General features: G+C 39.1%; 1 protein-coding gene across 2 annotated transcripts; it reads right to left on the reverse strand.

The window, feature by feature from the left end:
• Positions 1–769: 769 nt before the first annotated feature.
• LOC135080717 (homeobox protein prospero) lies at positions 770–24,958 on the reverse strand. 2 transcript variants are annotated; one of them, XM_063975430.1, is made up of 5 exons: positions 23,226–24,958; positions 22,422–23,054; positions 20,949–21,108; positions 1,751–1,895; positions 770–1,396 (listed from the first exon to the last, which is right to left on the reverse strand). In XM_063975430.1, exons 1-5 carry the CDS (start codon positions 24,928–24,930, stop codon positions 1,217–1,219), a joined length of 2,823 nt encoding a protein of 940 aa, XP_063831500.1. In that variant the 5' UTR covers positions 24,931–24,958; the 3' UTR covers positions 770–1,216. The 2 variants fall into 2 exon arrangements, with proteins under 2 accessions (XP_063831500.1, XP_063831499.1); XM_063975429.1 differs by having other exon boundaries at positions 22,422–24,958.

A 24,958-nucleotide genomic window follows, 5' to 3' on the forward strand; every position in this document is an offset into this window, starting at 1 on the left:
ATCATTGTCTATGGAATGGATGGCCGCCGAGGGGCGCCCGCCTGCGGAGCGCGCGCGTCACCACTGTCTTAATCGATAAATAAAACCCGTTTTGAAAAATTAATACTAGAAATGTAAACTGTTCCCTACAAAGTAAAACGCTGAGTTTTTTTATTTCTGAATTACTTATCTTATCGGTTGAGAGAACAAAACATTAGTCTGCCGAAATTGTGTTTTGTGGAATGAAAATAAAATGGTGTGACGCTCCGCACTCGTAAGATGTTGGTGATGCTTATGGCCCACGCATAATTTCGGAAAATAGTATTTTATCTAACAAATAAACTTAACCCCTATGCCCGGAGCGGGCGGGCCCGCAGATACTCCGGGCAAACTGAAATCGCGATCCGAACATTGCCGAAATATTTGAAAATACAACCAAAGATGCTTACTTTAACTGTAACTGAAGATGTTTAATAATTTTCGAATTTTGGGACTGTATATCATTATTTCTATTGAAAATTCTTCTGCATGAACTCAAAACTGGCTATCAGTATAAAAATAATCTTTAGAATCTTTGTTTGTGGATCGAAAAATAACCCTGCTCTATTGTACTAATTACTATGGTTAACGTTAATTATTCCTAAAATAATTATGACGAGGTAAAGGTTGACAATTTTCGGCCACACAGGGTGTGCCATGGAACTCAAACACTACGAGGATCAAGAGAAACAAAAAACATGCTCCAAAGGATAAGGAAATAAAGGATAACCAAAAATAAAAACAACAGAAAATTCAAAACTTAAGCAGTTAATATATTAATCGTTTTTTCTCCTTAAAGAATAAATCAATAAATGATTTTAAGATATACACAACTATAAAAACCATTTAAGATAATACTTAATAATAATATAATAATAATTATATATAGCGAAATATATTATGTGCAGAAATAAAATTCTAGGTGACTTAAATTTTTTCTTACTCGTATAACCTAATGAATTTCCTAGTAGAGCGCGGCGGTGGCGAGGCGAGCCGCTCGCCGCACCACGCCACTCGACTTGCAACGTACAAATTCAAATTTTTAATAATTTAATTTAACTTTTTTTATCAATAATTTTGATCTGAAGGCCTAAATGCGAGTGTCGTAAAATTTTGGTGTGCGAAACATTCGTCCAATGAATTTGTTCCAAAAATTTTGTTATGCCGAAACATTGTGTGCGTCGAGTCGAGGTGGCGCTCACTCCAACTGTTCGAGAAAGTTCGGCGACTTGAAGTACTCGGGCACGGGGTCGTCGAGCCGCGAGATCACCTTGTAGATGGACTTCTTCCAGCTCTGCTCGGCGTCCTTGCCGCCCTGGATGGCGCGGAAGAACTCTCGCAGGGTTTGCTCCACCACGTATCTGAAGTTGGGTGGGACCTGGAGCGAAAGGAAAACGATCATTATAAAAAGATAAATTGTAAATAATATTGATACTGTATAATATAAACTGTGATATAGAATTGGCTGGTATTTGATTACTATTTTATTCGAAGATGCAATATATCACGAAACGTGCTTGCCCCTCCAAATGCTTAATCAGCCATGTCATGGATGATCTTATTTGCCTTCACAAAAATTACTACTACAGAATCATAACAATCTGACCTATTACCAACATAACAATCATTGTTACTCCTTTAAAAAAATTTGCTCGCTTATTACTTAGTTTCAAGAGTTGTGTAGGTGGTGGTAATTTTAGAATGTATTTTGTAAATGGTGTTGCAAACTCACCTCAATGTGGTTATTCCTGTTGTAGTGCAGGTTGAGCACCCTGTACAGCTCCGAGTCGCCGGCCACGTGCAGGTCCTCGGGCGTCTTCAGGCCCTCGCTGATGGCTTGCCGCGCGTACTTCTCCATCTGGATGTAGTAGAACTCTCTGCAAGGAAGATACCAAGGTTAGTCATGATAATATAAATTATATTTATTGTTGCAGAAGAAGGGGCTAACAGAGATGTGGGTTATTTGATAGAATCTGTACAACCCAGAAGAGTGGGTATTGGTAGAAAGTAATGAACATTTTGGAATCCAAGTCTGAATACTATCGCGTTTTAAGATCATAAATCCTTCAGCGTTTAACTCTGCAGGATAACCAAATAATCAGAAAATGCGATTTGCTCTTCAGAAACCGTTGTCGCTAACAGAAATGTCCCTGTCCAAATAAGTAGTAATAGAAGAAAAATAATCCTCGTAAAAATCCCCGCGTGGAATCATGTTGTTCCGCGCGCGAACGCTCATTTACGTGGTCTTAAAAACCGAAATGGCTACTAATGAAGAACGCTACTGGCAGTTACGCGTGTACGTATAGCGTGACACTTCACGGCACAATGAAAATAAAAAGCACTCGAAACCCGTCGACAGCGGGAAAGGATTTGATTAGCCATTTTCGCTCTCCGCTTGCCGTGTCGCATCGCTTCGCTATCTTCGCTTCGCTTACGAGAGCGAGTTGAGCGGATCGAGAGTCTCGCGAGGCTAATTACTTACGAGTTCGCATTCAGACGGGCTAATTCAGTTTTTCACGTTTCTGCAAGTGACGCGTACTTGCGCGCTTTGGAGGGGTCGTGTCGTGTCTCGAAATATGTTTTATTGGTATTTTTTTTATATCATATTCATTGTTGTTGATTAATTGGTATTCGATTGCAGTTGTCGTGTTATATTTTAACGGTATGGTACTGAAAAAAATATAATTCCTTGGCCTAAAAGTCATAAATAAGAACAAAGTTTGAAAGATTTCAAATGACTTTATCTGGTTCAGATTTGATAAATATCTTAATTGGATTTAGGACATATGCAAACGATATGCCACCTGAATTGGTTGAGCGACTAAATTACGGAATACCCAGCTATCAATCGACAAGGCTCATCTCTAAGCCACTTGCGAGAAAAAGAGGCACTCCAATCTCTCGCTCGCACACCGAGGGCTTCTATTATTTTTTAATTGGCACTCGGCACGAGATTGCAGCCTTACTAATTGAGTAAGTAAATGAAGTGTCTAAATAATTAGATGTCTTTTTGGCTGGCGCGGGAGGCAGCGCACCACTGTGCGATTCACACACTCGCTGACACTTTTGTCTCTAATTACACTTTTAAGTGAATGTAGGTATTAAGATTAGATTCTGGTCGTAAAAATGTGAAGTGTTTTCATATGTTCGTCATTATGTCTTTAACGGTAATAACGACTTTGAACAGATGTTTGATGTTATTACTTAATCATCAAAGTCAAGTGTATCGTATTTTAATTTATCTAGTTCTTTGTAAGGATAAACATGATTAATTTATGATCTCCATTGAATTTGTGCAAAAGGAAATTTAGTGGTTCACTAATCAACCTTAAGCGTCAAGCTTTCCCCATTCCCCAATACATTAATTTAATTTCATTCAAATTACGCACATACATTTCAAATTACGCGTGACTTCTAAATTTAGCGCTAGTAACGTTTTCCTTGTGGCATTTTTGAGAGAAATCGACAATTGCGATAAGATCGTCCGCGTAACTGTGGCGCTATTTGTAAGCAGTTAACGTGTTCAAGTCACCCATATACCACACATGCGGGCAAGTGAAACAACAACGCGAAAAGAATTAGGCTTTTGTGTTTACGAAATGAACAAAAAAGTTGATTCTTAGGTACATATTTTGCGCACTTTTTCTGGAGCGCTGAAACACTGTGGCTTGTATATTTTTATAAAGACTATTTATAATCTAACACTCATTATGTAGATAACACTCATTATGTAGATAGAGTTCTTTGCCAAAATTATAATCGTCATAAATAATTTCAAAAACCGTTACTGTGGGAATCAGCTGTTAGTTTGAACTTTACAAATGTTCACACACTCACCCTTAACGTATTATTTGGCGAATTTGACCAAATACTAAATTAAACTCTACTAGCCTTCACTTAAAGCTTACAATACGTCTTAACTGACTTGGAAGTAAGTTTAAGCTGCATGAGTAATACAATAGCGAAATGTTTAACAGGTGATCGGTGTGTTGAAAGATTTTGGACCTTAATCGAAGGAGTTAGGTGTTGAAATTGGTAGTAAGAATGGGGTATTGTTTGATTTTCTTAAGAAATCGCATCTTGCGCTTACCTGGGGCCAAGTTCTTAGATCCTATTGTAGCTGACAGTTGCGCGTTTTTTGCGAGTTTCTTATAAAAGCGAACTTTGAGAATGAGGCCGAATAAAATGTGTAACGACCTTCCTTGAGACGGCCAACTTCTTATTGTCTGCTAAGAAAGTTGCTCCAAGTTAGTCCAAGACATTGTAAGAACTTTGGATCCGCTTTGGGCTAATTAGTCAAGATGTTTATTTGATTTTATTTATTTTAAACGAGTCACAGAACATTCCAACTTTATTTATAGCAAAACCAATGGTAGATTTGACTCTACCATCCCAAGGATTCGAATTATGTATGTATAGAGAATAACTTTTGCCGTATTTTTGTAAGAGCAGAACAAGCTCATTTAAGGGCTTAAGAAATTGGGTGCCTTAAAGCAGTAATATCTTTAGATAACCTCATAATTATTAAGATATAAGTGCATAATTTGAATATGAGTCTACCCCCATCAGCTACTAATGAATATTGTAAGGACCTTTTGTTGTAAGTGTTCCTTAGTACAAATCTTGCTAACCCTTATTGTTGGTGGCAAGGAGTCCGCTCCCCTCAAGACAACGTTCGATTCCCGTGTGAAACCAGCAGAAATGATCGGCTGTAGACTGAAGATGTTTAGACTTGTTCCTCAACATTTTATTCCTTGACCTCTTTAGATTCCTTTGTCCAATAATAAAATCCCAACTCAAAGTAAAAGAAAAAGTTCGTAAATGTTTTGTAAATTAATTTAATAATTTCTTTAAAAAAATGCGGCCAGAAATAAAACATTACAGAAAAATAAAGATACAAACCTATACCTAATAACATTTCAGTTTATAATCGTAAGTGTTTTGTCAAGATAGAGACCACTAAGTTTTTATCTTTGTCGACTCTACATTACTTCGTTGTTAACTCTATATCGAAAAGTTAAGACGCTGCACCGAGGGGTCCGTGCATTGTGTTTTTTCTTCGTTTTGTTAACCTGTTCGCCGCCAATGTGTGACACAGCTTGTAGACATAATATAGAAGTTGGTTACAGCAAATGTTTAGGTAAAAGGAACACTGTTTTGTTATTTTGAGTTTGTAGGTGCTATTATCTACATCGAAGTGAAGTCCGCCACTGAACAGTTTACAGATACTTTGTAACTTATTTTTTTTATATTACACACAAGTTTAATTATAAACCTACTCATGAAAGTGTTGCGTAACAGGTGATTTGTAAAATATTAAATTACGAATAATTGACTGAAATTAACTCTATGATTTGTGGCAATTAAATCGAAAGCCAGTTTTAAACCTACTAATATCCTGCTGAGTATTTTCACGGAATACCTATAGCACAATTAAAATTATAATTAGTTCAAGGCATATCGCAGACGGCGAAGGTACTGGGTTCTTACCCCAGTTTCATATCGCATAGCGGTATGCGCCCGCATGCATTCAAGCAACGGTTATAAAAACAGGAATTTCATTTGTCACACACTAGCCTATTTTCTTACGATGTTCGTCAAGTTTTAGTCTGTTAATACACTGTATGAAAAAAAACCACTTACAATACAACGGTTCAATACATACAGGTTGACCAAAATGTATGAAACAGCAGATTTTTTTGTGATTCCGACTCTGAAATTCCATATCCCATAGTGAAAGTTCATGGTTAATTCATGGGTAAAACATCCTGTAAAAATATCGAGACGGTAAAAAAACATCGAGTGTAGGTATAGGTACTACTTAGAATTATTTTCATGAATAAACTATTTATTTATTTCATTGACGATTTAACTTGTGTGTGATAAGCGATATTTAAAATAAATGACTACTGTTACGAGGTAACTTTATTAGTATGTGCCTACTTCAAAATATTTTCACCAATAAAACCCCGTTAGCGCAATGATACCTAAAAACCTACGTATATACCTAAAATGTAGAGTTCCGGTTGAAAAGATTAAATCGAAACAATAATATTTTATTCCGTTACATTTCTCCAAATGATTTAATACCTAATTAATACTATGTCCTGAAATAAATTCAAATGATACGTGTATAATATACCTACTTATCGCTGCGGTTAATATTTGGAATTTCCTCTTTAGTACGACTTCTTTGCTGATTACTGAGGATGTATAATAATTCCTAGTTATTTTATTTTACTCGTATCATAACAGGTAAACCAAGACTTTAACTTGTGACGTAAATTACAAATTAGAAGTTGCCATGGACTAAATTATTATTTAAAACTATATTGATATGCGCAACTTAATTTATTTAGGTATTACCTACTAAGTACCTACGTTTGGTAATAATATAATAAATTATTTTACTATAATTTATGTGCTTTGTAAAAGTGATTCAGAATTGAACGAATTTATTTAAAACACACAAAAGTAACAAGTACTAACTGCTGCAATATGAATTTAGTATCTTGCAATTTGCGTTCTTAATCTTATTTAATCTCTATTTCCAAAATAAAATTAAAATCAAATATTGTAGAATGTTGCAGGTACAATCAAATCTACTCTAGAATTTTAGAGTGACTCTGACAGTGAGTCTTCCAGTGACTTGGCCCACTTAGCTTGGTCCACGGGCCAAGTCGCTAAAAGCAAAATGACAGTTGGTAGCACGATACATGGAACTGGTTTGTATACCTACCAGTATGCATGTGTGCCGCCGCCCTTACAGCAAAGGTGGGGGTAGATCGCGAAAAATAGTTTCCAGACATTTCCGAGTTCGCCAAACACCGCTCATTTCGATCGCCAAATACAATGGTTATTAAAACGTGATGCGGACCCGCGATGCCTACAGCCGTATTATGCGTTATGGACAGGGCTGCCTATTGTTTTTTTTGTTTTTTTTTTGATAAAAAGTAGAGAAAGCCCTGATTAAAGTCACGCATTTTTCTTGATATGGGCGGCGGTAAAAAAATATAGTCATCAACGTCATTGTTAATTTGTTAGCGTCGCGAAACGTGTTAAATTAGTATACCTACTTAAATTAATTATTTACTATGAATAAGGTAAGTTGGTCAATAAATTAAATTAGGTAGAGAATATACATAAAAGCATTAATCTTCAACAAATAGAATAGAAAAGATAACTATCACGGATTTCAACTATGTCAAGCCAAGCTCATTGACACTTCGCAAGCATCCAGAACGCCGATAGTTCTTAAGCTGAAAGTGTGTCTAGCAAAAAAAGAACTCCTCATAAAACCCGTAATGGCAACCCTGGATAAGTTGTGTGCTTGCGCCTGTGTGGGTGGCTGGACGCCGGCCAGTGGAGGCGCGTGGACAGACCTCGCAAGGCACAGACGCGGACGAATTAAAAAAGCAATATCGTTAGTCTATGGGCGAGAAGGAGACGAATATTTAGAGGTGAGGTTTTATTCGAAGGTTGAAGCTGCGAACCTTCTTTTTGCATCGGAATACTTATGACGGCGGCGATACTTGTAGTGGATTGAAATACCTATGGTCAACTAATAATGGTAGAGTCGACGGCGTTTCACACTTTAGGCACATTTTTGTTGCAGATTACCTATTACAACTATAGAAGAAGTGTTTAATGTGTCACAAGTATAATTTTAAGATCTTTAGCCTATTTGTTGTTTGTTTATTCAAAATACTTCAAGTCTCACACCCCACATACAAAAGCCCTAACAAAAGCCCCCCCCCCCACGATGTTTCATAATGCGAGTCATATCAAAAGGCCTATTTCCGCCGATATTAAAGAAGTTAGCGCGGCCGAAACTGCGAACTTTTCAGAATAGAGCCTCTGTGTTTTGCGTGCTCTATGTAAAAGTTGGACGGCTGCACACATGCGCGGCACGCACACAGGCGCGCCTGTAAACTAATACCGGGCCAGATTAATGCTTCAGTTAGTGAAAAAACCTTTTTTTCAGACTGCGCCGTCCGGTGCAGGGCCGCACTAAGGGTCACATTATCGTCATATGTATAAAATGTCTACATTGCACGTTCGAGAACTCATCACAATACCTTACTCATTTGTTAAAGCGTAAGTTTCTGAGTTTGTTGGGTGCTCGTGCTTGTTTGTTATTTCGAACTAAGTACTCGACGATGAAACTTTATAAGTTACTGCTAAAACATCAGAAATAGCACTTTAGCTATTTAGTTAGGCTTAGTATTTATTTTAAGCATTGTACGAGGACTAAATGGCCTGTTCAACGACTTTGACAATAATTTTACGCGTGCCTATTCAAAAAGAAATTACGATATTAACGTTACATTACATCACCTATTTGATGCTCGAAGTATTCAGGAACATTTAAACAGACATCAATATAATTTGACAATAATGCAATTAATGTTAAAATTACCGTAATATGTTGCGTCAAGAGTCAGATTCAATTGTTATGTAAATCAACGGATAACGGTATGCAAGACTCACTTATCATTACATAGATGTTTAATATTGAATTTAAAAGTAAAATCTGACACGAATCGTAAGCGGATTCCGTTTTAGATGCGGGCAAGTCGATTAGTTGACTTTCTCGCGAATGCCTTCTTTATCTGTTGAATGAAAACGAGCATAGTTCATACTAGCTGGTGTGCCTTTTTAATTAAATATTGAGATATTAAATAACTATGGAGTCAAATTTTAAAAAGTTTGAGATTACTATGAAATAAATCGACATCTGGTTAAAGACGTGCGTAGTAGATTTCATAGTTGAGTTAGTATTTATGTACAGTTTAGGTATAAAGTATTTCCTGTTAGCGACCAAAAATTTATATTCAAATTCTTTAATACCCGTTATCACTACACTACATTTAAGCATTTATTCACGTCGCAATTATTATTGAATATTATTCAAATTAGCAATGCCAAAATGTCTTCAATGTTACATTATAATTAATTGATGAAACAGTACAGTTTTTTAACCCAAAACCTTTTTATGTAAAATATCATATGAATTCCTATCCTTTTAATAACTTTCTTTAACACCTGATGATACAGGTATATTTTACTTACTGACCTAGAAAGTAAAATATTTTGTTAAGGAATCCTTTTTTAACGGAGTAATTGATTATTTTTAAATCGGAATGATTGTAAAATCCCGAGTGCGGCCCTGGCTAATGACTCCCTCCTCACTGACCTGGCTCTGTCTTGCACTCCCGCTTCAAAAGTTCAGCTCATTTGAGTGCTTGCCGAGATTTTATTACCCCCCCAACTACTCGTTTCGGTATTAAAAATTCGAAAAAAAGCGAAGGGTTAAACAGACGCGTGGCCGTTTAAGGGCTACATAAAGCTGACCATTCACGGTTACTTGATTACAGAATTAGTTCGCTAATTACTGTTGGGAGACAGTTTCAAAAAGCAGTTTAAAGTGTCTCCATTGCGATGCGGCTGTTTTGAAATTCGCAATTTTTCGCGAGTGGACTTTTTGGTAATAGTTGAAAGCGTTTTCGAGCGTTTTGTTTGTGGTTCATCCTTGTAGAACGAGATGATGGAAGCTTGTGTTATGGCACGGTAATAATATCATACAGTATTGTAACTTCATATAAACCGACGAAACGCGAGCTTTCCTTCGAATTTCAAATCACGGGACGCGGTCGAGATGAAAAAATTAGGGGTGTCGCGAATGTGCCGAACGGACGTCGATGGCCTAGTGTTGAAAATGACTAAGGTGATCGAATTTGACAGACCATCTTAAACAGTCAAATTTGTCAAAAACTAATCATTAACTGTCAGAAATGGTCATTTTCAGTCAGTTTGATTTGAAATGAAAATTATATTGTATAAAACCAGCTTAAGCCCACTACTTCGCCCGCCTGAAATTAAAGTAAAGTAACAGGTCATTAAGTACTCATTATGATTAGTAGATTCAAAATTATTTTAGTATATTCTTTTAAATTAAATCTACTAATCACAAAACAACACGCATTTTTATCCTATTCCATTCACAAAGTATTTTGTTTGTCTAAATAAAAAAAAATTACAATCACAAAACTAGATAGAAATTCTAAGTAGACAGATGTAATTAGAATGGGTACTGCAGGTGAGCAGCCCTATCGCATGTTGTCATACCGTGACGTACCGCGGGGCTGTTGACATTTATTTCAAAAATATGGCCGAGTTGGAATACTGTATAGATAGTATTACCACAGAATACATAATAGTAGCAACAGAAATTGCACTCCTTTGTGTAGGATCAGATGCCGGCATTTTAACGGTAATAATAATAATGCAAAATATCCAACGCACATGGTGCATTCGAAATCGCACCTTACTACTACGCTCACAAGAGCGCAATTTTTTTGTGTTCAGAATTGATCTACATCACAGCTCAAGCGTCAGGGTTGTATAAGCAAAGTAAAATAAATAAAAACTTAATTTTTTATTGTATTTACGATTGGTAAACTTTAATTTAGTGGTGTTTGTATAATCGTACCATCTCTAAAGTACCTATTAATAAACTTCAGTGTTGCGACACAAAATATGCGATAATTCGAAATTGGACAAACAGTTTTAAAAGGTGTCGGAAAATAGACACGGTGAAGTAAAGTTAATGTTTTTATTAGCTAAAATAATTTTTTTGCTACAGTTTTTTGTCATAAGTATTTCAAAATTGGGCAGGGCACATAGTACGCAGAACTGACGGCCGATGGGGCAGAAAGGTTCTGGAATGGAGGCCGCGTACCGGAAAACGCAGCGTGGGACGTCCACCTACAAGGTGGACCGACGACATCGTAAAGGTAGCAGGGAAGCGCTGGACGCAGGCCGCTACCAATTGATCAACATGGAAAGCATTGGGGGAGGCCTATGTTCAGCAGTGGACGTCCTGTGGCTGAAATGATGATGATTTCAAAATTATTTTAAAAGTGTAGTTTTTTATAATTATTTAAATCACTACAGTTAATTATTACTCCTAAATATTACGATTTTCCATTAAAGAAGAATAACAGTGCCGTTGGTATTCTTCTTTAATGGAAAATCGTAATATTTAGGATTAGCCGTTGGAACAATAAACCTCGATTGCGACGATGATACGGGTTACCCGTGATAAGGGTTACCTACGCCATATCGAATGACAAATGATCGAAAATCAAAATATCGAATATGTTTCATCGAACGATCAAAATATCGAACGATCAAAATATCGAATGCTCAAAATATCGAACGTTCAGAATATCGAACCATCAAAATATCGAACGATCAAAATATCGAACGATCAAAATATCGAAAGTCGATATAGACGTTTTTATTAAATTTCATCATGCATCATTTCTTCAAGTTTATAAATTTTGAGAATAATGTCCGTGGGGACCTATTATAAGCCTAGCCTGTCCCAAAAAGGAAAGTTCAGAAATGATGCGTGATGAAATTTAATAAAAACGTCTATATCGACTTTCGATATTTTGATCGTTCGATATTTTGATCGTTCGATATTTTGATGGTTCGATATTCTGAACGTTCGATATTTTGAGCATTCGATATTTTGATCGTTCGATATTTTGATCGTTCGATGAAACGTATTCGATATTTTGATTTTCGATCATTTGTCATTCGATATGGCGTAGGTAACCCCGATGATACACCGAGCGTGTATAGGTACGCGTGTGCTCACAGACGCGTCACGGCGCGTGGCGGCCTTTACTGATTTGCAACTTGAAGTTGTCGCGCGCTGTAGGTAATTATCTCGGCCGGCATAGGCGAGTGACGGAGGCCTGGTATTACCGTGGTTATGGTCAAGACCTTGCGGTATACTTATATTTTTGATTCATTGATAGAGCTTAGTTTTTTCAACTACTAAAGCCAGTATCATAAAGTCCTACTTTTTTTTGTTTTACAAGATAAAGTCACCCGAAAAAGCAAACAAAGTTGCTCTATATTTTTAACAACTTTTGATCCACATAAAACAAATCTAACGACAGACGAATCAGAATGAAATGCATCACAAAATCAGACGACTACATTTGCATCACGCATTTTACGCCTTCTCTATTGCCTGGTGTTATTATTATACACAAATCTTAGTGTTAAAATAGCAATAAAAAGCCCCTGGGAAATATGTCGAGTAGTCGCGCAGACTTCACGCGTAAAGTAATTATCATTAGACGTATCAGAAATGTATTAATATTCATTAGCGAGCGATGCTTTGGTAAGGACTTGCGTTCGGAAAAATTAAAACAAATGACTGCTTCTTCTAGTATCGAATGCATTCGAATTTTGAAATTTTAAAATTATTGTAATTTTCTAAACTTTTTTTTCTTTTATGGCATCACGGATTATGTGTCAGTACACATAACTTTTTTTTAATCATATTGAAGCTAGTTTCACAAGTAACCAATAAATTGACAGAGGCAAAGTGTAAAATCGTGAACATTTTCAGTGTAATATTATAATTAATTCTGTAAAGTACCTACCGCAGTAATAGTTGTGTCGAGAAATGTGTATATTTATACCATAATAAGGCATTGTATAGCGATTATCAGCTGGGTTTTCCGAGAAAACAATCCACCACTTTGCTTTACAATCAAGACGTATTGACGGAAAACGAATGTAAAATTCCTTGCAATTGTTATTTTTAATTCTTGGGTTTTTTCCCTTATTGTAAAAACGGACTTTAACTTCTGTTATTTTAAGAACAGGTATAATAAATAAACTATGTCAATAACATGGTTATTTAAACAACTGCAATAATTTGAGTAACAACTATTTTTTTTAATTTTTATTTGCGAATCGATCAATTTTACCTACATTAACTTTAAAAAAGTTGGCGTGATGTTAATAAAATTAATCTCTTTCATTCTGATCTTGATCTGAACCTTGTCAACAACTAAACAATATTGTTAATCTATGGTAACTTGCTAAATACAGAAAGCGCTTTGTTTTATCTATGGCATCTTGATGGAAATTACATCGCCACTCCCATATAGGCATTGGAATAGTGTGCTTAATTAATTACGTCTTAGGGCGGGCCCTACTTGTGCCACTTGGATAATTTCCCATGTGGCGAGCCTACGCGCCTTTTTACGTGCCCACGTGATTCCTTGTCTTTGGTTCATGCCCACAAAAACATTATACTTCGATGCCTTTGCCTTGATTTAAAAAAAGTATTGTCAAAATCTAGTCACTTTTTTTTAATGTGTAGCTTTGGAATTGAGTGCTAAAAGTATTTATTTGCAATTCGAGTACAATGCATGCATTATCTATGGTAAATTGCGTCGAACCAACAATGTCATAGCATTTATAGGTCATGCCAACGTACAAATAAAATTAATTAATGAAATAATAACGTCTCAGAACAATATAGAGCAATTAGTTTGAAATATGTAGTATAAGTAGTCGTCTTCAAAACCACATGGCCAGTTTAGTACGAGCTGGTGATATGGGCTGAACAAAAGAGGGTGTTGTGGGAATAATGAAGTGTGTGAGGTCATCGTAGATTGGCCACCGGACTTCAGGAACCGATATCGCGGCGTATGCGCCGGTCGGTTTCCGTCCCAGCTGATAGCGACCAGTAGAAGGATAAAACAAGGGCAAAATATTCACGATATTATTGTTTCTAAGAATTACAATATTATAAAACTTTATTAACTTAAAAATTTCCAGAATAAATGGCTTTTCATTCATGTGGAAAATCGTGACTTGATTCCTAGAATACAATGCGATGTTTTCAGAAAACAATTTAAGCTTTTTTTTGGAGACAACGAAAAGCGAAAGCAGTCTACTCCGATGTCATTGCTCTATTTTAGCGAATAAAAAAACAAAAGTCGCGTGACTTTCCCGCCCAAACTCATATGTCATTACAGGGTTTTTTAAGGTGTACACTAATGAAAGAACGACGCGCCCCGCTCCTTCGAGACTCGAGCAAGGCGTGCCGCGGCCTCGCATGCTACATGACAAACTACTCAAGGGTATGTACATTGTCATGACATGTAAAAAGTTTATAGCTACACTAAAAATAAGCCCGTATGGTCTCAGAACGAAAATAGACAATTATTTATTTGAATTAAAGACACCTACACAAGGTTTCATTCTATTATTAGGCTGTAAACCTAAACCCTTTCAAAACACGAATTGTATACGAGATTTTTAAAAATGCTTTTAATAGTGATTGGCAACAGCACACACGCTGGGTGGAGTAATTAAAAAAGTTTATGCCCCATCGAAGACAAGATAAGGCCGGCGGTCGGAAGAAACCGCCACTTTTCTAATTACTCTTTCATTAGCTGATGGATGGCTGCGAGCGCGGCCGGGCGCGAGCGCAGTCAAGTTTGCGTCAGCAAACAACTGCCTAGGTACTTGCTGTGATTGCATCCGTGATTTAGCGCAAGGTTGTGAAAAAGTACCTTTACAACTTTACAACAAGCGTAGTTGTACAAAATTGCTATCAACATCTCAATGGATTACCTACAGCAGTTTTCATGACGTTTCATTTGCGTAATTGCCCGTCATCATAGCCAATTAAAACAAATTACCGGAATAATCTAAGAATGGACCCATCAAAACACCTAAACACTAATTAAAAGTGCGTTCCATTTTTGAAACGGCCGCGTCCGAATCACACAGCCCTCACCCGCTCCTTCTTGATTACAGCGATAAGTAAGACCGCGCCTTCGCGTGTTTTAATTATATTATTAACGACGACGGCTGGCGAAAGGCTAATATTTTATAATGGCTTGCGTATCGCAATGATATGTAAATATCCAGCCGCGCCCTCGCACCTATTACCCACTTCGCTCGCGTGCGTGAGTCGCTAATTCGGAAGTAAAGACACGTTAGCGAGAATTTACAACTCAAGCGTGACGTTCCTTTTCGCCCGACGAATTCTTGCGCTGCACGCTAATAGGATTGGCAGTTGACATTAGTCGCCACTAAAGAAGTGAAAAGTATAACGTGTAATTAGCAGCGTTTTTGAAGGAAAACTACTCATAAGCTTCCTCGAGAGGGTCGTATTAATTACTGGAGGTGCTCGTACGGGCGTGCTGCGATATAAATGGCTGGCCACTTGCCGCCCTAGCTCGCCGGCCTTATTAAAAATGTTAACACGTAAATTAGACTCCAGCATCCGCGCGGAGCAGTGTATTAGCCAACCAATTAAATTTTGCACCTTACGTACAATAGTGTTGCAAGGTGACTTCACACGTCGGGGAGGCTTGCACGCAGACATCATCTCGTGGCCCCTTTACCTTTTTAATTGTACCAGTTTAACGCTGGTATTTCATCTCGGGCTTTGCTACGGATTACGAATACTTAAAGAATCTGAAGCGAATTTTTTTATGTGAAAATATTTAATATTGAACCAAATATTATTCTCTCCAGGCATTTAACACGGTAAGTTAAAAAGGCATGTGGAAATTGCGACGTAAGGTTGGCAACATTTCCGTTTCCGAGAGTCACTTACAGACGAGGGAATTCGTTCTCAATTTGTTTTTTAAATTATCTAAAATTGTTCTACTTATTTCGCTCTCTTTGTTAGTGTTGTAATCGTGGGAATTAGTACCTATCCCTACTCTATTTTCAAGAGTTTTTTTTGTTTTTTAAAAAGTGATAAGTTTTTTTATCTTAGATGCCAGTACGTCATGTGTATGTCAAGTTTTTCTAGCTCCATGTGACGGTGGGCATGCCTCTCTCGCGCGCATGAGGTCCCATAGTCCGCGCTGAAAAGGCAGTTCTAAGTGTGCCCTCGCGCGACTGGATGTGTAAAAAGATTAATTGGAGTGTTGCCGTGTACCAACAATTTATGACGCCTTCCGCGGGCCGACCACAGACCACTTCTGCGCAACTTAATTAAGCGAAATAACTTAAATGAGTCACCGTTGCTAATTAGTGCTATCGCTGGCTAATTCTACGAGCGAGTCTTTGTTTGCAAACGCGCTCACTTCTTTGAGAGCGCGCCAAAAGAATTTGTCTTTGGCCCGACTTGCAGCAAAGGATGTTTGTTCTGCGGAGGGCCATAAAGACTTTGTGCTTTGCCGGCGACTTTTGCACTTGATATTTGTAAGCTGAAGGAGCGACTTGGCTCGCAAATCTTTAGCGTTAGGAGCGGAATAAACAATGTTGCTGTTGGGCATTTGAAATATTTCATTTGAAATATTTTTAATTAATTCTAAGTTAAATCCTCTCCAATGCGTTTCAGTAAAATGAAATGACTGTTAGCGATTACTCTTACGTTCTATTTAAAATATGATGAGGTTTACGTTATTTTATTTTAATATTGAAAACTGTTCGGGGAAATAGCTAAAACTAATAGTTTAAATCCATTTCGCATTGCAATCTCACTAAAAAGGTTTTTCATGGCATTGAAAAAAAAAGTTCGTAATAGAATAAATACGTTCCAAAAAGGAGACTGGCTGGTTTGCTTATTATTCAACTGATAATATAAAAAAGAATCTTTTAAAAAAGGAATGCAAGATTAAGGCGGGCACATACGTGCTAAAAGACGGCGAGAGCTCTCCTAGTTAGGGCCCTCGAGGTGTCCTCACCTCAACAAGTGGCCGGCCGTGTGTGGAGGCCTTTACGTCTTCGCGTGTCAATGCCTATAGTGTCAACTAGGCGTGCTTTCATACATACATCACTGCTTGTTTTGGTTGGAGCTACTTTGGAACATTAAGGCTGGGTTGCACCATTTTATTTTAACTTTAATAGACGTCAAAAATCTTTCAAAGTCCATACAAAAAACACCGGTTATCGTTAAAATTAGGCGCATCTCAGCCTTAATAAATTATATTCAAGCTTATTTTGCTGATTTGTACCGGTGAAAAACTATTTACAAATAAAGTTCTTGCTATGGAGACCTTCTAATTTGCTACGAAATGCTACGAGTTTGCTACGAAATATGTTTAGTATGAATCGAGGTATTTACATGACATTTTTTTCTATTCTTAATTAATGCCGATAAAATGTTGACGCAACTGTTCATTTAAGTTTAATTAGGTTTTCCATTTTATCATTTCGTTTTCCACCGTATCGATACGAAGGCTATCGGGTACGCTTGACTTTCGATTAGAATTTTTATCGTTAAAATATAATTAACGATTATTACTCAATTAATTTAATTAAGATAAACATCGTTACCCTCACACTAAAACAAGGATAAGAATCATGGACACTAGTTATAATTAGGTTTTCATGTACAGTCGCGGAATGAAAAGGTTCGTCACCTTAGTGTCGGTTTTCGCTTGCACTAGGTACTGTAAGAGTCAAACCTGCCAACATAACCGTGCAAGAAACAATGCTGCTAACATTTAAATAAATATGACGTTTGCTAACGAATGAGGTTTTGCTTGTTAATTTTTCTGTGCAGTGCAATATAATATTTTTTTTCAATAGATAATGGCAGGTTGAACCAACAGGAAGGTTTTAGTTTATCAATCATAATAATCTTCTTGACAAGTTAAATCGTCAAACAACTTTGATCTGAATAATTTTGAACTTTATTGACGATCAGTTAAAGATTATTTTCTCTAACTCGAGATTATTCTGTAACATAGTTTCAAAAGGTAATATGTGCTCGCGATTCGTTGAAGGAATCAATTTGAAAACTGACGAACCTTTTCATTCCGTGACTGTACATATCTTTAACATAAATAAATAATTTTATTTAAGTCTATTACGCATTATTTATTTATCTCCAATACACAACTCGAAAATGCATTGTTAAAAAATTACATAAGTGGCCAATTCTCAAAATTAGTCGACAAGTTGTAAAAAATCACTTACGACATTTTGAAAAAGAAAAATTCGCGCTATTCCTGCTACTTACGACATTATAATCTACGACTACGTTCATTATGTTTACATTACTAATCGTCGTTTCCTACAAACCGCGAGCGAGCCCTAATTAGAGGGGAAACCTAATCGATGCTTCCGTAAATTTAAAATGCAACAATCCACTGCGAAGGTGTTTGGGTAGGGTGGCCAGGATTTATTGGGGTGGTTAATTTGCGCGTTTATTTAGTAATTTGATTTCATTAAAGGCTTAGCTAATACGCAAGTTACATGAAAAGTAATGCTTTTTACTCCCACATTTTTTTGTTAAGTATTTATATTGCTTTAAATCTTTATAACTTATTGGAGTCGCACTATACGCTACTGAAACTGCTTTTGTAGGTTTTAATAAGGTATTTTTAATGAAAAAACTGAACCCTATTAGCCTCTGTTGTCGTAAATGTCTCTGTTACGATTTATTTTGAAGTCCCTGAAAGAAGTTGTATCTGGCCACCCGGGCACCGGTGGTAATTGCCTTTCGTGCGATTGTAGAATGACCCCTCACCCTTTCAGCTTTCAGATGTTTATCGCCAAGGAAATGGCCGTTTTCCGTTGTCCACAATGCGGCCATTAAGGGACAATACTAATGGACGAACTTGTCCCAAGTCGCTTTTCAAAGAAAATGTTTTTAATCCCGCATTTTTTATTTTTATGGTCACAGTATAAAGTAGGTGGTAAACTTTGTTTATGGCAAAGAATGCCGAAAGAAAATGGCGCGTAATTTTGTTTATGGTGCATTCTAAAGTTTTATCGTGATTGAGTCTTTCTTTTACCAATTTTGAAACCATATTCTTTATTTTTATACTAAAATATAACTAATATGAAGTGATATGTATTTTTCTAATAACTCATATCAATGTTGATTAGTTTTACGTATAATTCCATATCTGAGCTTTTACGGCGAGCTTTATCTGTCTAGATTAGCAGCTTGAGATAGGCAGAAAGCTTTAATATCGAAGGTGATATATCACTGGAGTGGTTGGCCAACAGTGACGCGTGTTACTAAGTTTGACTATAAACGTTGTGCTTCACTGAAAGAGTAAAGATATGTATTCGAGTCCTTAAAAAATCTACACTTTTTTTTAAAATAATCCTATTTGACTGTCCAAATACTAACTGTAAAGAGGTTGACTAAAGCTTTTTTTACCTACACATAATTTTTCTTCGGATAATTTCACATTTGACCAATGTTTTGAGCTGGTTTAAAGTTAATATATCGTGTATGATGCAAAAATAAATAATAATTCTAAGGAGCTATAAAAAATAGTGTGAATGTTATTATCATTGAAATTAATTCTGACACGATTTAAGTCTCTACATTTCAAAGACTTGTTTTTTTAAAAGGCTATGTTTTCACGCGGTACCATCGCTCGACATAGCATAGCTTCACATGTAGCTACATCCTTACATATTAGACTTTCGCACACAACCCATTCGGAAGAGAGGGTGATATCAGTCGAGTGTGCCTGATAGGTAATGTAAAGAAGGGCACGTTATCACAGAGGAGGGCAGGTGACTCTTATCACGGGAGATAACGAAATTTGTCGAGTTGAAATCAATACTTGGGGGGAATTTTCCGCGTAATTACAGAGATTTTTCTGGAAAATTCTTGGGATTTTAATCAATAGTAAAAGAAGTGTGTTTACTGTAGCTTTACGTCTCTAAATTGTAATGAAGTCGGTTAAAAATGTAGATAAAAATAATTTTAACGAATTATAATCGATAAATTAGAGTTACGTGTATAATCGTCTAGCTAGAGACACAGTATCGAGAATTATTTATTACTCTGAAGTTATTTATTCAATTTCGAAAACAAGATTATTGCCAGTATATCTGCTTTTGAATTAATACAGACGTAGACTTACTATCAGCTCATATAATTAAGTAAATCTAAAAAAAACTTATCGAGTGCGTAACGAGCCTTGTTATTTCTGAGCCCCAACGAGGAAAAATATTTTTATAAAATGACAAACTTAATTTAAACATCGTAGTGTTGTTCTTGATGCACCACAAATGGAATAAATGGTGACGTAATTTTTTGTTTGTTTAACGAATCCGTCACAATACTACGGGGGTTAGAACCCCTTCGGTGATTAGGAAATAGTGTATTTCACCCCGTTACCATATTATTAGATTACAGAACTAACTGGAATGAGGGATGGCCATTAATAAATCGTTTTACCGGTTTTTAATGGAGTTACGATGTTTATTTGCTTCGAATAGTCCATGGTCCCAATTTTTAGTTTTTACTTGAATAAAAACAGTAAGTAAAGTTATAAAACGTGCTTAATATGAAGATAAGTTTTAAAAGTGAATAGGGTTGTAAAAATTGCTTTTCTTTAGTCGTCAATAGAAAACCTAAGTTCCGGAAAAAGCTTTGATTAAGTAAATAACGTTCAAAATTCATTGATGACGTCGTCAATCATTAATTTTATCCTTACAAATATGTACTTATTTATTTGTTATGTTCATGTGTTGTAAATAACAATTTCTAACAATGTACGTCATTGATTTCACTATTTTAAATTAGTGACGTGTAAAATGACACATTCATTAACAATTTATACTCGTACCTACACTTTATTTGTATACTATACTATAGTTATTTGTGAAGGAACTGAATCAGTGTTTATTATTAGATGAAACCGCAATATGTAAGAGTATGAATGCCATTAATATGTTTCATGTAAAATGGAAATAAATGTCAAAATAATAAAACAATATTTCGAGACACTGATGTCGATTTTCACTATTTTATCGATTTCAAAAAGATGTTCTTATTTTCTTCTGTTGAACCTAACTTAGCCTACCTTTCTGGTAACGCTACACAAGTAATTCAATTGAATACGATTAAGTTAGAAGTAAACATGGAAAACTTTAAAGTATTTGAGGAGAAAAACAAGACACATTTTGAATCTCTGAAAAAAATGTTGTTCTTTACGTGGTAAATAAGGTATGAGTACTATGACTTGAAATCTTTTTTGTGTATTTTAAAAATAATATACAAAAAGTTTCTACCAATCACTGTTCGAACAGAGAAGATAATTTTACTGAGTCAAAATTAAACAATACCTTATCTGCCACATACAACCAAATAACAAAAAATCACTAACCTGAAGTTGGAGAACCACTTGACTAGCTGTGCCGTGTTGTTTTTGTTGAACTTGATGTCCGGGAAGTACATCTTCAGGACTGCCGAGCTGGGGTACCGGACCCAGAAGAACATCAGCTTCGCCTTGCGCAGGTGCATCGGAGTCAGCGTCGAAGAGTGCACTGGAGTTAAGGATCTTTTGGGGTATGCGGCTTGGATATCGGTACACAGTTCAAGCGGTTTTAAAATGATGTCCAAAGAAGTTACGATATTGTTCACATTTTTTAGCATTAAGAGTTGAAACAAAATTAAAAAAAGATAAAACAAAATTAAAATGTAAATTTTTTACGAAAGTTACGCTAACGCATGCCTATTTTTTAATAAAATTTCGGAAAATATTAAACTGTGAAAGAATAATATCTAAATCAGTGTTATTAAAATTAACTGGACATTATTGTGATACGTAAATTGATTTGAAACATCATTAATATTAATCAGCAATTTGAAATAAACATTAGAAAGGAATTCATAACCCGAGATAACCCAAGGACGTTATTGAGCATTTTTGACTTATCGTAGAATTTGATAATTTTAACGAACTTTCGAGCTTTTAATGGCACTTTAAATATGTGATATGCTAGTAATTGGTTATTACCATAATCAAATGGAAGAAAAAATATCTTGTTTTTGTTATTTTGAATAACAAAATACTAGAAAACTTGGCCTTCCTCTTTCAAACAAATGAAAGCATAGTTCTAAGGCACAATACACACAGTCGGTCGATCTAATTACACATATATTCCAGTCTTAGTTCGTAGGCTCGCCGCTGAAGCCCGCAAAGTCTAATCCGTTTGCATTCCTAATCTTATAACGTGCCTTATCCGATATCTGCGTAGCTTTGTTTAATATCGATTGCCTTTAATGCTAGAGATGCTAGATTGTAGGTACTGATTTAGAACAGATTTATTATAAGAACGAAATTAAAAGTTAGGGTTAGGGTATGATAAATTACAGAAAAGCTCGAAAGTTTTAGACGAGTGAGAGGAATTTTGATAAGGAGTTCTTTATAGCAAAATGCTGAAGGTTATTAGGGTCAAATAGGCAAGAAGGCGTTCTCAATGAAAATGTAGAAACAATAGATTGACTATCGATGTGGAAAACGTAGAAACCACAACACTTGCGAGGTTTCCAGAGTCGTAACACACAACTGCTAAGTAGGAAATGGGCGGCAGCAGTCGTAAGGTTAAACACTACAGAAATAAGATATCTGTGGGTATTTGCGGGGAAGGATTTGTGCCCTACGGTATTAGCTCGGATTTCGTTAACGTCGTCGAGTTGACCCGGATTAGAAAGCGAGTATACTTCAGCTGTGTATTTGCTACGCAACAATTCACGCGCAGGACGCGACGCTCAACATGTTGTCAGTACATTAGGCAGTACATGCTGAACGTTACGTATGCGCATCAATTGTTGCATGATACAGCTTGATACGTACATTCGAGTGATCTATTTAAAAAGGATATAGTAGGCTGGACTCCGTCGTAGGGCAGGTCGGTGGAGTTGCAGTCGGAGTGCGGGTCCTGGGCGTCCAGGTGCGGCGGGTGGTGCGGCGCGGGGTGCAGCGGCGCGTGCGCGTGCGCGTGCGCGTGGTGCGCGTGGTGGTGGCGCAGGTAGTCCGGCGACGCGTGGTGCGCCGCCGCCATCAGCGCGGGGTGCAGCAGCACCGGCGCGTGCGGCAGCGGCGGCGAGTCCCGCTCCGGCGCCGGCGGCGACCGCGCCAGCCCGCCGCCCGCTCCGAAGAACGGTGAGTACGGCGAGAACACCTGGCTCTCGTGCAGCGACGGGTTCGGTATCGCCACCGACGTCGGCAGCGCCATGCCGCCCGGGTACGGCCGCGGCGACGGCGACTCCGGGAACTTCGTCTCCGGCGACTGGCCCACTCCCTCCCCCAGGATCCGGCTGACGGTGCGCGGCGTGATGCGGGTGTCCGTCACCTTATGCCGCTTCTTCTTGGGCGTGACCACGAGGCTGAGCGCCTCGTTCTGCTCGGGGTTCGACTCGCGCTCGAAGTGGCCGTTCATCGCCCCGTAGAGCGACCCCAGCGGCTTCGGCGGCGCCTGGAACATGCCTGCGGGAGGCCGCACTTGAGCGCCGTGGCCGGGCCCGCCCGCCTCGGCGTGCAGCTGGAAGGCCGCAGCGCCCGGCGCGCGGGGGCCGTTCATCTGGCTCATCAACATCGGGTTGTGTGTCATGAACGAGACGCCGTTGGGCGCTCCCGGGTGGTGGACGGGTGTGTTACCTGACATCTGCCCCGACGGCCTCTCCGGCGCCTTGGGCGGCGGCGACTTCCTGTCGAGCATGCGCGTCGCCCGCAGCAGGTCCTTGTTGAGTTGCTCCGCCGCCGCGGCCGCCGTCTCCGACTGCTTGCCGAGCATTCTGCGCTGGTGCACGAAGCGGGTCACTATCGAGTCTATGAGGCTAGCCAGCGATGCGGTGATCTCGCTCTTGAGCACCTCTGCTAATCCCTCCAGGTCGGCGCCGGTCACCGGCCCCACCGATCCAGCGTTACTACTCCGTATCGCATCTAATCTTTCAGCCAGTTCTGTCGATAGAGGTGGTTTAGGTGTCGGTCCCAGCTGTCGCTGCTGAGGCGAGTGTTGATTAGACTGTGGCCTCTGCTGCTGATTATTCTGTTGCTGCTGCTGTTCGGCCGCTTCTTTCATGCGGGCCTCCTGCTCCAGGAACAGCTTCTGGCTGACGTTCAGGTACATGGCGGCGGCGTTGTTGAGGTGCTGGTGCGGGTGCGGTGGGTGCAGGTGTTCGGTGGGCGGTAGATGTGGCAGCAGCGGCAGAGCGCCGTTGAAGCCGGGCGGCAGGTGCGGGTGCGCGGCCGCGTGCGCGTGCATCTTCGCGGACATCATCTTGCTCATCACTTGTGACAGCATATTTGGCGCGGCGCTGCTCGGTATCGGGGGAGGGACTTCCTTTGCGGGCGAAGCCGGTTCAGACTTAGGCACCGTATCTTCGGGTTGTTCGATATCACTAGAAACACCATCGTTGTCGACAGTTTCAGAGTCCTGACCCATTCTATTACATAATTGCATATATTTCTCTTGCATCTCTGCTAATTGCTCTTGCATTGTTCTAAGTTGTGATTTTAGGGCGTTCTTTTCTACTAACTTTTGTTGAATGGGGGGGTGTCGCTCACCGTCGTCCTCGGAGTCGTCCGAGACCGTCTGTGCGCTGCTGCCGTGGCTGGTGCCGTACCGCTCCGCGGCGCCGTCGTGCTGCTGCGGGTGGTACAGTTTTCGCTTCTTGCAACCGTTCACTTGTGGCTGTTGAGGCGCGGGACTAGAACGCATAGTCGACACAATGTTCTCAACACGGGCACGTTTCACATCCAGCGGTCGCGGGGAGGAACGCTGAGCATCACTGTCACGGTCCTCGGGCTCCGACTTGGGCGCGAGCAGGGCGTCCGCGGCGGGCGGCGGCGACGTGCGCGAGTCGCCGGCGCTGTCCAGCCCCAGCAGAGCGTCGTCCAGGTCGGGCCGCGAGTCGCGCGAGGACGGCCGCTCGTCCTTGGGCTCGCCCTTCGGCTCGTCGTTGTTGTTGTTCGCGAGCACATTATTATTGTCCGGGGAGAGCCGCAGCAGCTCCTTCTTGCGGGTCTGCAGCATGTCGCGGAGCATCCGGTGCGCGAAGTCGCCCCCGGAGGCTTCATCGCCGGCATCGGCCGGCGCTCGACCAAGTAGTTCGTTGAGCATTTCGGCCGGAGCGTAACCCGGTCCGAAAAGCCCGAAGTGTTGACGGCCCTCGAAGATGGCGCCGTAAAGTCCACCGCTCATGTGTGCGGCGCGCGCGGGCGCGAGTCCGTTCGTCGCGAGAGTGGAATAAGAATTGCGCGGCTCACCGGCGTCCACGCGCTGTCTCGCGCGTTTCTGTTTCTTTAGGAGTTTATCCGAGCAGAGCGCGTGTGAGTCGGCCTCCTCCTCCGATGACATCATAGGCGAGGCGGGCCGCGATTGGCCGGGC

This window comes from Ostrinia nubilalis, chromosome 18 (genome assembly GCF_963855985.1).
Source record: "Ostrinia nubilalis chromosome 18, ilOstNubi1.1, whole genome shotgun sequence".
Taxonomy (NCBI): Eukaryota; Metazoa; Arthropoda; class Insecta; order Lepidoptera; family Crambidae; genus Ostrinia; species Ostrinia nubilalis.